This window comes from Temnothorax americanus, unplaced genomic scaffold (genome assembly GCF_048541705.1).
Source record: "Temnothorax americanus isolate GAGA-0224 unplaced genomic scaffold, ASM4854170v1 Scaffold98, whole genome shotgun sequence".
NCBI lineage: Eukaryota > Metazoa > Arthropoda > Insecta > Hymenoptera > Formicidae > Temnothorax > Temnothorax americanus.
Genome location: NW_027509821.1, coordinates 55,514 through 73,640, shown reverse-complemented (window position 1 = coordinate 73,640; position 18,127 = coordinate 55,514). Strand labels below are relative to the sequence as shown.

Genomic DNA, 18,127 nt, shown 5'->3' with positions numbered 1-18,127 from the left:
AACATACTCTAAACCTGTGATAAATACGCAATAAATTTAAAATATATATATTGCAATGTTAAAAAATACGATTGTAAATATAAATATGCATTTTGCATACATGTATTAAGAATTTATATAAATTTTATTATAAATTTCAATACGAGATTTAACTTGAAAAAATTTTAACTCATGTTCGCGGTTCGCGATGGAGTTCGATTTGAGGTTCGTCTGCAAGTTCTGCTCGAGATTCGGTTCGGGACTCGGTTCGCGGTTTGGCTCGATAATGTGGACCCTCCTTAATATAGTAGAAACTCGCGATTTGCTATTTTTACATAAAGACAATTTGGCATACTTTGTCGACACTAGTGGAAAACCGTTAGATTCCGGAGCACAAAAGCTATTCGAACGAAACGAAATCCCACGATTAAGCCCGCTTACTTTAGGTAAAGCAAAGGCCGTAAAGTATAAAAAATATTACCATATAGCACTACCCATCAGTGAAGGACAACGGGAAGGCCCAACAATGACCTTAACGCAGATTACTGCAGTCATAAAAAACTTACAAGAAGTCGCCGACAGACTAAATTTAGAAACACTCAGCATTGCAAAGACAGATACTGTCAATAATGTACCATGGAATAACATAAAATCCGTTTTACAATTAACTTTTACTAATTCGGCAACCAAACTAATTATATGTAACGGATTAATTAAATATTCTCCTAAGGATCTCCGTTCTATTATAATCGGTGAAATCCACTGTTCGCCTACCGGAGGACATCGAGGCGTTACAAAAACCTATCATAGAATTAAGCATAAATATTACTGGGAAAACTTAAAAGCCGACGTTCAACAATACATACAACAATGTTTACAATGTCAATTGAAAAAATTGGTGCGAGTAAAGACTAAACAGCCTATGATAATTACTGACACTCCAGGATCTTCTTTCGATAAAGTAGCAATGGACATCGTAGGACCTCTGCCCAAAACCGAGAGAGGCAATGAATATATTTTAACTTTACAAGATTAATTAACTAAATTTTGCATGGGAGTACCCCTACCAGATCAAACTTCTGAAACAATAGCGGAAGCCTTCGTGGACAGATTTATTTGTGTATTAGGGGCACCTAAAGCAATATTAACTGACCAAGGAAGAAATTTTATAAGCGATTTAATGAAAAAGATTTCTAAAATATTCAGAATTTGCAAATTTCGCACGACGGCCTTTCACCCTCAATCAAACGGATCGTTAGAAAGATCACATCATGCATTAGGAAAATACCTTAAACAATACGCAAACGAACAAAAACAGTGGGATAGATGAACTAGCCTAACAATGTTTAATTATAATACCAGTATACACGAAGCAACGAAACATACTCCGTATGAATTAGTTTTCGGTAAAATAGCGAGAATTCCATCAAACGAACCTCTGGCTCTAGAAGATAAATTAGCTAATTACAGCGAGTACTTAATAAATCTCGTCACACAACTTCACACAATACAGACGAACGCTCGTGAAAACGTCGTCGAAGCTAAGTTCAAATCCAAGAGACACTACGACAAAAAAATTAACCCTCGAACCTTTAAACCCGGAGACCACGTGTTTTTGCTAAAAGGGCCTAAGCCAGGTAAATTTGGAGATCAATATACTGGACCTCACGAAGTCCTAGAAATACTAAATAAAAACAACGTGAAAATCAGAATCAAGAAAAATAGTCGAGTTGTACACCCTAACCGATTGCGTATTTCTCATATCAAACCAGTTAACGAATAAATAAATGAATAAATAAATAAATAAATAAATAAATAAACAATAAAAAAAAAATAAAGAAAATAATAATAAAAAAAAAGAGGGGGAAAATATTCCAAACTACAAAAACAACTCAGTAAGGTCATATAAATTTCAGATGGATACCCGGATTAAAGGAATAACCGCAATATTAATAATAACCATATGGATACGCCACACTCACGGAATAATAGGATATGATTGTGGGTCCGCTTCGGCAAATCTTACTACTCTATCACTAGTAAACGTTGAAGAATGCGATATTCCGCTACCGAAGGTCACATCCAGCCAAGTCTTCATACACCTAATGCAGCTCAATGAATTCGAATCTGTAAAGGTGATACAATGCAAGGTCGAAATCGATCGCTCAATTAAAAAATGTGGAATGTTTTCTCACAACTCAGAAGTTCTCAATGGGAAATATGCGTATATACACGAGGTATAGCGTGTATACGAATGCATACCTATGGAACACTCGAATTTAAGGGAACTTATATAATGGCATTAAAACCTAATGAAACCACCAGTCGTCCCGCGACCTTAACTGGCATTGTGGACGCCGACGGAAAATGTTCCGGAGGATCTTACACAGATCTTTACGGAGCATGGACGAATGTCCTCGTACAAGCGACTGTCAAGATCACCCTGCAAGATTACATCGCCAACGTTAAGTTGAGCACTAACCGTATACATCTCAGATCAGGTGTGGTCTGTGATTTTAGTACCACCAAATGCACCGACATAGAAGGAGGAAACACCTTTTGGGATCCTATACCTGACAACTCCTGTAAATTCACCTCATATAGCACCTTGTACAAAGGGTATGCAGAAAAGGTGATCGACCACGCAAATGAACACTCTCAAAATGCTTATACTGTAAAGGCTGAAAACACTGTCTTTGCATTAACCAGCACTGGTAGATACTCAGCATGTGGATACACGCCGAACATCCGAAATTAGTAATTTGGGAGACCTTACCCGAAATAGACATCCCTAAACGTACCGGCCGTGTAGCCAATCTCGATCTTTTCACTTATATGAATTCAAAATTTGTCTACGTAGAAAAGCACATCCGTGGTCAAGTTAATCAACTATACAGAAACATCTTATTACAACAATGCGATCTCGAGTCAAAAATGATCCATAACGCTTTAGCTATAGCTACACGATCCCCCGATATCTTCGCCTACCACTTTATGAAGGGACCCGGATATATGGCTCTTTTAGCAGGCGAAGTAATTCACATAATAAAATGCGTTCCAGTAGAAGTAAAAATAATTCACGCTCAAGAATGTTATGAACAACTACCAGTAATGTTTAACAATGAGACATACTTCTTAACACCCAAAACACACATACTATTGCGGCAGGGAACACAGATCAATTGCAATTCACTTGCACCTCCTATGTATCTTCTTGGAGACTCGTGGTATAAAATTATGCCAAGACCTGTGGAAAACTGCAAAAAAAAAAAAGGGACGTCTCGGGACGGACGCGACAGCCACGTGGATAATCCACTCTAGGTAGTAAGGGCACAGTTATTGCCCCGTTAAAGAAAGGAAAGACAGCCTCACATGAAATGAAATCTTGCGTGTTGCAAATAATACAAAAACATTATTAAATTCAAAAAAAAAAAAAATATATATATATATATATACATATCAAATTATATATTTGTATGCGAATATAATAAATATCCCTCGTGCGTCTGAATGGGCATGTAAATCGGAATTACCATTTTCTAAAAACCTTGATCTAAAATAATCTAATACATGCCCACGCAGGCAACAGCACAAAACCAGAAGGACGAAAAAATAAAGGAAGGGGCTATGGTGGTTACCTTTTTTTTTCCTCCTTCTCTAAACAGAAACCAAGAACGAACCCTTTGAAAAAAAAGGGGACCAAGAAGCGAAAAACGGAAATCGTTCCTCAATCAATTTACACACCCCCAACATTTGTCTAAGGCGGGGGGTGTTACGTCCTGCAGACTCCACGATATCCCTTTTTCGCGGGAATCCTTATGCGCCTAAGATAGCCCTAAGATTAGAATAAACAAGCCAAGTACGGACGGTTATCGATCGGGGTGAGGTTAGATCTCCTCGCATTCCTTTTTTTTTATGATCAAACTACCTATTTGCTTGGGCAACTAAAAGCAACCTCTCAGATGATAAATTACTAACAGACGGGGAATATAGTGACCAGATTCTTGTCAACCTCGTCTGGCTCATAACTATAAATCCGGCGATACAACGCGCAGGAAGGAGCCTTAACTTGAGACGAGGGATGATGGGGATCTGTATTATATCTCGCGACTCACTCAAAACTGGCCGTGCGATGTTCCGACAAACAGAAACAAAACCTAATACGTGGTTTTAGAAATCTTAAGAGCACGTGGCGGAAGTTTCTGTTTGCAATAAAACTGCACTTAAAATTTAGAACAACATAGACACAGGGTCGCGAGATAAGTAAGCAACCCTAATAAAAAAGGAAATCGGAGATAGCCGAAAAACAAATGCGTCACTGGAAAAAACCGATGGGTTACACCTCCAATAAGACAGTGGAGGCCAAGAGGGGGGCTCACCAATGAAAAACCGCAAAAATCGATAACCGTCTCTAGCTTCCCAGGATAGGCGAAAACTTAAGAATCTACCTCTTGGGTGAGGAACATCTCAACCAATAAAAAAAATCCGTTAAACAAAATTAGAAACATCCCGCCAACCCGAAATTTTTTAAACAATAAACCAGACACACCCCACATGAAAACCACCCCTTCCATTCCCTACATTTTCCTATATAAACCCCGAGATTGCGACACTCCTCGCTCAAAAACTTCTCAGTCTCTTCAAGCCTCTGAAGATTTAATCTGCATTTCGGCAATATAATCGTGATCTCTTCCGTTTTCGAGTCACGATTTCGCACTTAGAGTCTGTGCAAAACAAGTCGCTCCGACTCATCCACCAGCGACACCCAGAAGAAACCCATTCGTTTTGAACTCATCAAGTAGTAAGTCCCGTAAATTTCTTGATCCTGGTTTTTCCGCGTTATTGCCCCCCCCCCTTCTTAAACGGTCTATCGATTATCGGTCCCTCGGAAGGTCATTATATATTCGGGGCCGGTCAGTGTATACATCAGGTTCCCAGCGGTCGTTGGCGTTGTCGTGGGCCTGACTTGCCTCCCGGCGTCTCGCCGCTGTCGTGGACTCAGCTGGTCCACTGACCTCCCTGAGCTTATGCTCGTGGGTCGGTTAGTGTAGGCATCGAGTTCCCAGCGGTCGTTGGCGTTGTGGCAGGCCTGACTTGGCTCCCGGCGTCTCGTCGTTGTCGTGGGCCCAGACTGTCCACTGACCTTCCCCCCCCCCTAAGTTCGACGATTTCCTTTTGTTCGCTTCCGACCGGGTCCGAGAGAGATTGACTAAAAATAAGTAAATATTTTTAGTGGACCCGAAAGCCCTGGGACCGAATCTCCGCACAATTAGGCGACACCGAAATCGCCAGAACAAGCGGGCGCGACGGGAGGTCGAACTCCCCCGGGAGCGGCTCAACGCCAGTCCTCCGCGACTCGCCACCCCACCGCCCCTAGTAGTTTCTACGAAAGAACCTGGCTGTTCAAACCAGGATTGTCCCACTACCATTCAGCCCTATCGCCCAGTCGTCCTACCCTCCCGCCCATTAGTCGAACATCGCCCTATTTGCCGTGTGGGTCCGTTTCGCGTGGTCTTGCCTCGCGTGGTCCCCGTTAACCCCGATCCAGTCCGCTTCCTAGAACCTCCCGATTCCCCCTCCTCTTCCCGAAGTCCGTCCCCGACCTCCTCGACCGCCTCGACTCTCGACCACGAGGAAGTAGTCGTTCCCGAGATGATTACTCTTGACTAATTATTTGTTTTAATACACACACCGCACCCCTACAACTAATTTAATTTTATTTCAATGGCGGTATCCTTATTTTCCATTCATAAATTCTTGTATCACCCCGCAAACACCTCATATATTTGTTTTAATTGTGACTTAATTTTAGTTTAACACACACTACACGCACTCTTACATTTAGCTAAATTTATGTAACTTTATTTCTTAAATAATTGTGATAATGGCGGGCAGAATGGCCATTCCCAAATAGGTTTTCCCTTAAAAATCCTCCCCGCACTTATGTACCACCCGAGAAGAATCTACACACGCTACACACATATCCGACATTCACACTTATATTCAGTTTATCTGCTTAATTCTTATTTATTGTTCACCTAGCTTATATTATTGTAATAGAATATATTATTGTAATAAAATGTTTAGCTTACGTTAAATGTTAATTTCAAACTGCATTGAGATTTATAACTAAAAAACCTCTAACCCTACTCCTCCACCTCTCGAAATCGCACGAGGTCCGATCCTGAGTTAAAGGGATTAAATTCTCTGACTCGAAAAAGGACCGACGGTCGCACCGCTCATGAAAGGCGTCCTAAGGTCTTTACAGACGTTGACCCTTTCTGAGTCATAAAAGTGCGTTCGGCTCGCGCCACGCGTCTCCGAGCGCGTACCTGCGAGCGACATTTGTAAGTACCTGGCTGCGTCCTCCCTTCCCCCGACCCCTCTGGCTAGCCTTTTCCTTGCTTTCCAGATTTTCACATCTTAATCCCGGGGTTGGACGTAACAGAATGTTAACTTATTTTTTTATCGCGCTAGCTCTGAGTGACGTGTAAATTATTTTGTTTAAATGTTAACACGGTCTGAGGAGTTTAGAGATGAGAAAATACGAATGTTTTTTCACGTTTTGTAAAATTCGGATGTCCATTATTGTGTCTGCACTCTCGCAGCGTTTGGAATTTTCTCACTTTCTCATGATCCTTTTTAGGTAAAAGAAAAGAAAAAGAGTAAATTCAAAACGCCACAATTAACAGTAATTATTGTTTAATTTCGAAGTCTGTCACTTTACATAGTAATAAACAAACGTCATAGATCATATATCATATCAAATTGTATATCGCATATATATATAATACACAAGTGTTTTCCTCGTAGAATAATTTACAAAATCAGACTTTCTAGAAATACAGCTGTTGCGTCCTGTTCCTGCTCGGTTCTGTTTTCCGTTATTTTTTTTCTTTCTTTTTTTATATAATCACAGCTTATCCTGATACGTAAAAAAAACATTGCTATATATTGTATTTTCCTTTTTCCGTTCGACAATTAATCGACACAATCAGAGAGTTTCTCTAAGATATTCGTAAACTGCGATATGAGAATTAAGGTTTCTCTGGGATATTCGTAAACTGCGTCGTAGTGAAATGCTGTGCCAGAGATTCTGGAATATTTATCACAGTAGGTTGCGCCGGAAGTATAAGCTGAAATAAATATCAATGATATATTTGTATGATATTTGTTTTCAGTGAAAGATTAGTTTTTAACATAAATTACAATCCTTGTATAATTTTAATTTTAATATGAAAAATAAATAAAATGCAAACAGCAGGAATAGTTTTTAGTTGTTGAAAAATGTATCCGGCACAAACGCTTTATAGCTTATATCTGTAATATATATGTATATTAACTAAAATTTAATTACTAGCTTACCTTGTTCTTAATACTCATTAGGTCATAATCCTGCTCTAGAATCCGTTTTAATGTGCTATCTGTAGCAAGATCATCGCCTGGTTTCATACTGGCTCCAGATTGGCTACCACCACCCACTGTGTTCATCGTTACTTGTTTCACCCATGTAATCAGAACTACTCTCTGTATCCTCTTCTATGTTTACGCCCTATAAATTACAAATGTAATTCTTATAAACTTTTCTTACTTTCGCAGTCCTCGGTCTGCAATATCATACGGATAAATTAAATCATGCAGTAAATTAAACCTTTCATAGCGCGGCAACGTTAAGAAAATTACGCCCTCACAACACGATAGTCAATTAGCGTTACACATATTTTTCAAGTTATTGCTACTATCTCTTTCTGTTATTAAATTATAAAAGTTCTGAAACGTTCAAAATCAAATTTGTAACTTGAAAATGAAACTTACTTCTGTATAATAATCAGCGTGTTGGCCTGAACTGCCATCTTCAGAAATTCCGGTCGTAGATGATGCAGCTTGACTGCCACCGCTTCTCGCTCTACGACGAGGTTCTTGATGCTCTGTTTCGTTTCGATTAAGCGCTTTGACATCTTATGGCTTCTCTTTTTGCGTTTGTCCCCAGACAGATTCCAACCCTTACACAATGACAAAATATATTTATATTTCTTTAATGTCTACTTTAATATGATTTGTACAAGATTAAGTAGCTTCGCTAATGCTTTTCTAACTTACTTGGAAGTGCATGAAGTATTCCACTGCTTTTCTACCTCTTAGGTCCAGTTTCACAAGTGTCGGTTAACTTTTAATCTTAGATTAACTCACTCTTCGTCTCTTTCTAAGGGGGACGTTAGAAGGAGACGAAGAGTGAGTTAATCTAAGATTAAAAGTTAACCGACACTTGTGAAACTCGGCCTTAATGACATCAAGCATCTGCAAACAATTTTATAGTTAGTTTAAAAACTGCGAGTTTCCGTACTGTTTGAAGTTGAAAAAGAGAGAGAGAGATTGTGTTATTCTTCTTTGCGGCCATCAGTGTCGATTGTAATATGATAAGTCAAGCCGCGCGTTCTACGTAGTTCATGGAAAAAGCGCGCGAGCGGCGCCGACAACGTTGCGTCCCAGGCAGCGAGGCACGTGTTTACCGCGCATGCTTGAGCATGTTAGGAGTTTAGGAGGGGCGCGCAGCCCGGCCGAGCGAGCATTCGTCTCCCAGACATGGCCGCAGGGGGAAGTGATCCGCGCAGTTCCTTGGGCCTAACAAACCCACGGCATTAACCCGAGTTCCCGACACCGCGGACATACACACACAACTACACATACTCGCGTCAGTGCAATTGAAAAAAGACACGCCTCACGGCTCATACTTGCGTCAGTGCAATTGAAAATAGACACGCCTCACGGCTCAAATTCGACAAGTGGTTCGTCCTGGCCGTTTTCGGAGCAGTACTGCTTGAAGGCCAATCACAGAAGAAGAAGAAGAAGAAGTCTCCCAGACATCGTGCGTGATACATCGTGCGTTATACATAAATTCGAGTCGCATACAATTGCATCATCTTTTCGCAGTTAAGTCGTAAAGTATTTGAGATCGGCCTATTCGTGTGCGATAAATAAGATAATTGTGAAACATATACGGATCGGAAAAGGACAACAGCGATCGTCACTGAGAGGAAGCCAGCGAGATACATCCTGGCGAGCCATGCCGGCACGTGGAAGGTTCGAGGAAGGCAGCCATTTTCTGAAACGTTCGAGGAATCCTGTTCAAGCTGAATACGAGCAGCTACTTATACATCAAGAGGAAATTTGTCTGTGGCGTGTTCTGTAAGACTAGCTCTAATTATTCATCTGTTTTGCTCACAAGGTAACCAATCATTTCACAATAGCGAGTAGAGACGTTAGAAGTTCATCTAGCGTCACGTTAGGAATCCTGATCAAAGGATCCTATGCTCATCTGAGAGTTATCCTTGTTATTCTGAGGAAAGTTATCCTTGTTATTCTGAGGAAAGTTATCCTTGTTCGTCTGAGGAAATATAATCAGTTTCTCGTGTTGAGAGGAAAACATCCTTTCTTATTTCAGGTTTGTGCACAATTCATTTCGATTCAATTGTATAACACTGAGCTCAGTTTAAAGTAAAGTAAATAATTAATCGTTCGGTTGCAACCATTTTCATGACAAGTAAAAAACTTTAATTCTTCTTTGTGCGATTGTTTCTTTCTCATTAATTAGACAATATCTCTTATAGTTCATTACGTTAATTTGCAAACTATGTGTACTTTTCTTTGTATTACATATGAAATGAGAATACGTTCATTGCGGATTATATTAATCGTTTCCTACGTTGTGATAAAACTATCTAGTGACTAATTCCGTGCGTTACTATAAAAGTTACTTCTCAATAACTTGATAATTATTCTACTAAATATTTTGCGAATTCTGACTTATTGAATGTTATGTTCATCCTAAGGTGAATTAATGTGTCAATCAAAGACTGTCTAGTACAAGATTTAGTCTAGTAAATTCTGTGAGAAACTTAGCGCTTATACGTTTCTGTTGTCGCTCATGTCATGTATATAGCTTATGTTGTAGTAATCGCTCATGATATAGTATAATGCTTTGCCTAGATTTAGACACTTATTTGGTAATACTCAATCAGTATTAACATTACAAATAACATCGCTGAATAGACTGATGATAGTAATTCGTTATTTAAAATAAAAGATTGATGCATTATTTCCCGGATTATATAAATTCTATCTGAAGTGATATTCTTGTATTAATTGATTTATGTTTATGTTTCAAACGATCCTTTCTTTAGAGAAGAACAACTAATTCTAAGCTTGACTACGTCAAGAGAAATTATACGAGAACCTACTATGACAATTCTTCTTGCAATGAAGATTTTATATGATAAAGAAATACCTCAGTAAAACCTCCAAGTATATTATGATACATATTTAAAGAAAGGACTGTTCTATAATAACTATTGATTTGTTTCTTTTATGTGTTTTATACATTTATTGTATTTCTACAGTATTTTATATTACCGATGTAATAATTGGTTCACGAATACTGGGAAGGTTTTCGGGCAGTTTCCCTTCTCCTATGCAACAAATGTTGGTATTCTTTGTATAGTTCTGCCCAATCTAGCCATTTCAAATTACATAAATTACTAAACGCAATCTCTCTTTTAATAAACGGATTCTTATTATTTGTTCCTTCCTCATCTAATTCTAGAGTTCAGGCTTGTGTGCGAGCTTGTGCAAACACGTACGATGACAAAATTACTTATATCTACTTGTACATACAATATAAGTTTATTTCTATATTTCATAAATCTGTAATTTGATGTAATTGTTCAAATACAACTTTAGTAGGTTACCTCTCTACTTTTGCAATCTATATCTCTTTCATATTGCAAGGATACTTTTTACTAAGTTCAGAATTAAATTTGCATTTTACACTTACTTATATTTTTGCACGTGAAATGTAGCCAGGTATTAGGCATAAACAAATCTGACAAATAAATTGAAAATAGGTTAAGCACGTTTCCCGTGTTGATAAACTATAACGTAATGCGTTCCGAAACCACCACATATTCTACGTCTCACCCCCATTCTCCGGCAGCTAAACGATATACAGTTTTTCGCTTTTTTTTTTAGCGAAACCGTGATCTAACAAACGTTTTACTTAGTATATTCGGAACTAACAAACGATTCCGCATCGATTGACCACGGTTTGAATCGAAAATTGTAAAGAATTCTATATTTACCGGCTAAATTAACACTAAAAATTATTTTTGTGATTACGTAAAAACTATTAACTAACAAACGTTCTAATTAGTCTACCAATCAATAACAAACGACTAACAATCGATTCGTAAAAAAAAATGTCGTAAGTCGAAATTGTCCGGCTAACTTCTATGAGGTCGATTGAGCCTAGTCGCGCGTCGCGTCACGACGCCGCGTCAACAGTTATCCAATCAAAACGTTTCATTTTACGACGTCATTTCCGACAAGATCTTGCGTCGGAAATGACGTCATAAAATAAAACGTTTTGATTGGATAACTCATGACGCGGCGTCGTGACGCGACGCGCGACGCGTATAGTGGGAACGCAGCATAAAGTTCATCAATCGGTGGTGATGGGTGTAAACTGAATAATTACCCTAGATTCATACGGATCCAATTCCTTTTTGCCAACGTGCTGTGATTGGTTATGCCTTTCCGTGCATCGTGAACACGCGACATCTGGCGACATCTGTAGAGTTACATCATGGGCATGCGATGGTACGGTTCCGCGCTAGCGTGCGTAGTTTATTAGTTGATTTTGTTAATATTCGCTAACAGGTATCCTCAAAGAGAACACATTGACGAGCTAGCGTGAATGGTCAAGCTTGTCGACTTTTAAAAAATTTGGAGGGTGATAATAATGGGCCCCTTACAGATATTTGTGCGAACCGGGAAATTCGGTAAGATATCCATATGATTTCTGTAACAAAACCTGATCTTGATGGTGTTCTTCTCCTTCCGTTCCCTCTTTTTTTTCCTCTTGTCTGTATTATGCCGGGATTACGATGAATTTAAGGGCTCAGTCACAATGAGAAAAATATAGAATAAGATATAAAGGAATAAGGAATAAGGCATGTTGTATCTTACTTTAATGTACGTGTACTGAAGTGAGATGCGACATTCCTTTATTCCTTATTCCTTTATCTTATTCCTTATTTTTCTCATTGTGACTGAGCCTTAACGTAACGGGACGTGACGGACGCGAAGTAACGTAACGTGAACAAGAAATTACGATCGCCGTAACGTGAAGCAGCGTGCATTTCAGAAATGATTTGACAGCTTGGTATGAATAGAAGGTTAAGGTTAAGGTTATCTTTAAATTCTCGGCGATCGTAATTTCTTAAGTTCACGTTACGTTACTTCGCGTCCGTCGCGTCCCGTTACGTTAAATTCATCGTAATCCCGGCATTAGGATGCAGTGCTACACTTTTACTTTAACTGTTGTATTAGCTGATTCTCGTACACAAAGGACATTCTTTGATATTATTTATTAAATTTAAAGATTACTTGTGTTATGTACCAATATATGATTACAATTTACGTACAACTCTTCCTTACCTGCTATTTTTATTACCTTATTTTTTCCTTTAACATATAATTATACTACTGATTCATAAAATTGCTTGATTAGTAACAAAAAGAACTTCCTTGATGTCCCCTAGTGAATTGTAATAATAATTTTGATAATTATAAATGTTTCAGCTCCAAGATTTTTTAAGGTTCCAAAGGGAGTAAGCACATGCTTGAGTCGAAGCAAATATTACTATGTAAATGAGGAAAAAGATGAAAACTGGACAAATATTATGGATGCTGCAAGTACGCATATGTTTTTCCTTGAAATTTTTCGAGGCTTTGGAGTCATTTTGTCTCAGGTGTTTAGAGAGCCAGCGACGATAAATTATCCTTTTGAAAAGGGGCCTCTAAGTCCAAGGTTTAGGGGAGAGCATGCACTAAGAAGGTATGTGTGTGTGTGCGTGTGTGTATATATATATATATATATATATATGTATGTGTAAGCCAAAACTGTAAGTAATTTTGTTAATGATATATTTTATGTATCATTATTTTATATATATTATATTATATATATGATACATATATTTTGATATTAATTTGATAAATTGATATTTTAATGTGTGTTAATATCTTAATATATATTTTTCATAATAATTAATAAGATGGTATATAATTTATTATAGCTTATATTTCAAAATTTTTAAGACATTTTGATACAAGCGTTAACGTTACAACATGAAGAAAAGAAAGAAATATAATAAATTAGATTTTTGCGGGATGTTTCAGGTATCCTTCTGGAGAAGAGAGATGTATCGCTTGTAAATTATGTGAGGCGATATGTCCTGCGCAAGCTATTACAATCGAGGCGGAGGAAAGGGCAGACGGATCTCGACGGACTACAAGATATGACATTGATATGTCTAAATGTATTTATTGCGGTTTTTGCCAAGAGGCTTGTCCGGTAGATGCTATTGTTGAGGTATTATTTTATTGTTAATAAAGAGTTAAAATGATAGAAGAATGACACACAAGAAGGGAATTTTATAAAATTAAAAATGAATTGTTTTACACGTGCAGGGTCCCAACTTTGAATTTTCAACTGAAACTCACGAGGAGATGCTGTACAACAAGGAAAAGCTTTTAAATAATGGAGATAAATGGGAATCTGAAATTGCTAGTAATATCCATGCTGATCATTTGTATCGTTAAGCATTGTGTGTAATGTAGTCGCAATTAATGATCAAGTAAAAAGGTATGAGGAAGTGAATATTAAAGATTCCTACCGCTACATATGTATATAATATATGAAATATTTAAATAGATTAAATAAAAGGATGTATAGTTAAATGTGGATACTTTTTTAATATTATATAATTATTTTTTTAACACATTTTAATAGTAATATTTATTTTATAATAAAGGATACTTAATTAAGATAATAGAGTATTCAAAGGATGAATGAAACTGAACCTCCCTAACGTCAATCTAGATCTGGAAGATTTATTATGAGTCTCTCCACTGGTTTTGGAAGTTAAAATCCTGTATATAACAGCACATATTAGGAATAAGAATAAATATTAGACTGTATAAATAGAGGAATATTCCTGTTATATGAAGAGATTTCAAAATCTCGGGTACTCGCATCTCGTGCGTTCGCGTAAATGAGTCACGGTGCATCTCGCTCCGCGCGAAACACTACCGTGTCTCTTGATATTAACTCTAAGTATACACAGTTTTATTTTTTCTACGTATTATCACAGATTAATAGACAGATGGCCAATGGCCCCTCAAAAGTCGAGACCAGCACTTCCGTGCCTTGATTACCAACACACTTTGCCCCTTACCGACAGACTTTGCCCCTAGGTTTGAGTCCGGGCTAAATCACATTACAGACTTTGCCCTTGGTGCGAGTCCGGACTAAATATACCCGATTTTACTTACAGACTTTGCCCCTGGTGCGAATCCGGACTAAATTTGCAGTGATGCCAGATTTCAGCGCAGCTATGTCAGATGCTCGATGCTCGGTCAGCCGCGAGCCGGCGAGAATCGTGCTAGAGGCTTCTTTGCTCGGCGCTCGCGCTCGCGCGCGCGCGCGCGCATATATAGGTCTTGTCGTACTTATTAATTTACTTGTGATACTTATTGATTATATATATATATATATATATATATATATATATATATGTATATGAAGCCGAGACCGAGGATTAATAAACAATACTATTGTTATTATATAATAATAAAAAAAACTTATTTTGTAATTTGAAAATAATTTCTTATTTTTTTATGAGCAAATCGTTAACTTTCTTAAAGTTCTTAGAAAATATGCGAATAATTTTAATGTGATTGTCAAATATAATTTTCCTAGTTTATATGTATTACATAACAACTCATTTGCCTAAAAAAATAAAAATGCAAAAAGAGTTAGAAAAAACCAGGACTCGAACTTGAGACCTTCAGCATTCTAGCCGATCGTCTTACTCGCTCGTTCACGTTTACTATTAGAAAATTGCTTCTACCGGCTCGATAGATTACGCACACGGAAACTTTAAGCAATTTTATTTCATTAATTATTTGACATTGGCACAAGTTACTATTACTACGTTTACGCGAGCGTTACTTCTGTAGTAACTTACGATAATTTCTTCGCGTAAACGGGATTTTGTAGTAACTTACGATACGCGTAAACGAGTGATATATCGTAAAAGTTACTACAGAAGTAACGCTCGCGTAAACGTAGTAACAGTTCTGTGTATTTCACTTTTACAAATAGATTACGTACATATTGTTGCTCAACGGAAATCGCGAGAAGGTGGTGGTCTCTTTCGTCATGAGATAATGTAAAAAAATTGTTTTTTTAATGTTGCAATAATTTTAATATGTATAAATTAAAAAATATATAAGTAGATAAAGCTCGTATGTCTTAGATAAAATAAAAGCCAATAACCGAACAACAGGATTCTAAATATTATAGTTTAATATTCCGTCAAAATAACTGGGACGTGGCTTATTCTTAATAACTCCATGTAATTTGTATACTAAAATTATTAATATTAAGAAAGTATAAAAACGACCGCTATGATTTAAATCAATAGAAAGGATAAATTCCATAATAAAAATGCTATAATTATTAATTAATGTTAATCTTATGATGTTAAACTTCCTTTTAATTTATTTCATTTCTCGACGGATTTTTTATGTAACGGGATTATTATGATGTATTACAGTTAATTAGAGAGATTTATTTGATTGAGTGAAAAAGTCTCTGTAAAGCACGAAACATCAAGTTGAAAGCCCAAAAAACCGATTAACAAATAGTCGAAATGTATGCGTGATCAAACTATAAATTTAATTAGATAGTTGTTAACAATTAAAACTTTAAAAATAATTATTCGTTTATTGACGAGAAAAATTGTGTTAGAAGGCTGTGAAGCAAACGGCCTTAATCATATTGCGTGTCAAAAAATTAATAAATTAATAAATTAATTTCAACGCTATGCAGCTAGCACTAAATTCGGATCGTGATATTTTCTTAAAGTACAAATGCCTCAGGATTATTTTGGGACCAAAAACACGCAAAGCACCTAATTTTTTGACGATTCTATAACGAATCACAGCAGAGCGCTGCGCGCGTGCTCCATGAGTTAATTAATTAATTTCAACGCGATGCAGCTAGCTAATTTAATTTAGAAATTACATCAACTGACCAAAACCATGGTCAAAATTAATGATGTCTCGATATTGATCTGAAAAAAGTGCTGTGTGAATCCGATAAACCAAAAGTTGGCTCACAGTTTTTCAATATTGATATCGGAAAGACGTTATATTGCCAGTCAGGTCGATTTAAATTACTTTAATTGTTATTCTATATACTGCCGAAAGAAATTTATTATTCTGCGATGCAGCTAGCACTAAATTTAGGATCGTGATATTTTCTTAAAGTACAATGTCTCAGGATTATTTGGGATCATAATCACGCGAGCACCTAAAGGCCATTGCACGTAATAAAATTTTAATTATAATCGTAGGGCCGTAAGAAAATAGGCCAATCACAGTCGATTATTCTCTTTGAGCTCGAAGAATACCTAATCGAGTGTGATTGGTCTATTTTCTTACGACTTTACAATTATAACTAAAACTTTGTTACGTGCAATGGCCTTAATTCTTTGACGTTGCCTAGCGTTGAAATTAATTATAGTTTATCCGCGAAGCGCGCGCACCGCGCTCTAAAGTTCGTTACTGCATCGTCAAAGAATTAGCTGCTTGCGTGTTTTTGGTCCCAAAATAATCCTGAGGCATTGTACTTTAAGAAAATATCACGATTTGAATTTAGTGCTAGCTGCATAGCGTTAAAATTAATTTATTAACTTATGAAGCGCGTGCGCAGCGTTAAAATAAAATCTCTTACACGGCTTTTTTATGAGTAAAGACACACTTGTGTAGTACAATCTCTTAGGATTATTTTGGCACCATAATCACGCGAGCATTTAATTTTTTGACGATTTTGTAACGAATTACAGAGCGCTGCATGTGCGCGCGCTTCATTGATTAATTAATTAATTTCAACGCTATGCAGCTAGCACTAAATTCAAATCGTGATATTCTTTTAAAATACAATGTCTGAGAATTATTTTAATACTAATCATGCGAGTAACTAATTCGTAGACGATCAGGTGACGGAACTTATAGTATTCAGCGCCAATGGCTGGTCTAAGTTAATTATCGTAATTGTTTTTTACAGTTAGCAATAAACTCAGATTTGGGAATATTTTAATAATATATGTTTTCGATCATTTTAGTAACGAATACATTCATGCAGCAAGTTTTTTAAGTGTTTGTGTCGACCGCGACGGTACTGTGTTCAATATATAGTGGTATATTTAAATAAGTGTTATAATCTGTCAATATTTTATCGTTATTTTAGAGCATTTAAGGGGGGAGGGTCAAGTAAATGGCCGTTTTTTCCCGAATTTTTTTTTAAACAGATGGAAAGATTTATTAAATCGGAACAAAGTACATCATAATATTCATGATTTAAGGTATATTATAAAATTTTTGTTATGTCGAATCAAAATGGCGGCGCTGCAGCTGCTTGAAGTTGGCTCCTCGGATTTACGTCGTGCAACGCGCTCAGGTGCTCTAATTAACTGAAATAAATAACCAAAGTTTTTTTGTTAAAATGCGTTCATATGCTTTGCATGAATCTGAATTTAAAAAAAAAATCAAAAATTAAAAATTCAGGACCATTTTGAAAAAAACGATACCTTTAACTTTTTCTTCAAAATGATCCTAAATTTTTAATTTTTGATTTTTTTTTTTAAATTCAGATTCATGCAAAGCATATGAACGCATTTTAACAAATGCCTATCACCACGGAGAAATGTCCCTAGATGCCGAGAAATCGATGAAAGAATGCTATATATATATTTTTCTAATGTTTCAGAGAGTGTATATATCATCTCTAAACAATGTCGACTTAGAGGATTATGTCTGTAAAATATTCTGATCCTCTAACAATAATTTTTTATTTTAGCAAAGTCTCGTTGTTAGACGCGAGGATTCTAAAATAGACAGGGTTCTTTGTAGCAAATCCAATTATCAATAAAGTGAAACGTGATATAAAATAATGTAAAATCTCATAAAGTGAGAGAATGTAAATGTAATGTTTTATTATAAAATAACAATAAACATTTTAAAA

General features: G+C 36.8%; 1 protein-coding gene, 1 long non-coding RNA gene and 1 pseudogene across 4 annotated transcripts; 2 read left to right on the top strand and 1 right to left on the bottom strand.

The window, feature by feature from the left end:
* Positions 1-1,322: 1,322 nt before the first annotated feature.
* LOC143908523 (uncharacterized) lies at positions 1,323-3,710 on the top strand (annotated as a pseudogene).
* Positions 3,711-6,664: 2,954 nt separating this feature from the next.
* Positions 6,665-11,277, bottom strand: LOC143908520 (uncharacterized). Of its 2 annotated transcripts, XR_013260170.1 has the most exons (6): positions 10,811-11,277; positions 8,260-8,277; positions 8,080-8,116; positions 7,795-7,982; positions 7,345-7,531; positions 6,665-7,115 (listed from the first exon to the last, which is right to left on the bottom strand). It is a non-coding gene; the product is annotated as an uncharacterized LOC143908520 (long non-coding RNA). The 2 variants fall into 2 exon arrangements; XR_013260171.1 differs by having other exon boundaries at positions 8,080-8,277; positions 10,811-11,149.
* A 327-nt stretch (positions 11,278-11,604) lies between these two features.
* Positions 11,605-15,563, top strand: Nd-23 (NADH dehydrogenase (ubiquinone) 23 kDa subunit). Of its 2 annotated transcripts, XM_077426217.1 has the most exons (5): positions 11,605-11,813; positions 12,616-12,871; positions 13,216-13,408; positions 13,507-13,681; positions 14,373-15,563. In XM_077426217.1, the coding sequence occupies exons 1-4, from the start codon at positions 11,774-11,776 to the stop codon at positions 13,636-13,638; spliced, it is 621 nt and encodes a 206-aa protein (XP_077282343.1). In that variant the 5' UTR covers positions 11,605-11,773; the 3' UTR covers positions 13,639-13,681; positions 14,373-15,563. The 2 variants fall into 2 exon arrangements, with proteins under 2 accessions (XP_077282343.1, XP_077282341.1); XM_077426215.1 differs by lacking the exon at positions 14,373-15,563 and having other exon boundaries at positions 13,507-13,776.
* Positions 15,564-18,127: the final 2,564 nt, after the last annotated feature.

Bases quoted from the DNA above. Each gene is read 5' to 3' on its own strand.
- Nd-23 (XM_077426217.1), top strand. From the start codon at position 11,774: ATGGGCCCCTTACAGATATTTGTGCGAACCGGGAAATTCG. The intron at 11,814-12,615 runs GTAAGATATCCA...TAAATGTTTCAG, and splicing joins TGTGCGAACCGGGAAATTCG to CTCCAAGATTTTTTAAGGTT. The intron at 12,872-13,215 runs GTATGTGTGTGT...GGGATGTTTCAG, and splicing joins GGAGAGCATGCACTAAGAAG to GTATCCTTCTGGAGAAGAGA.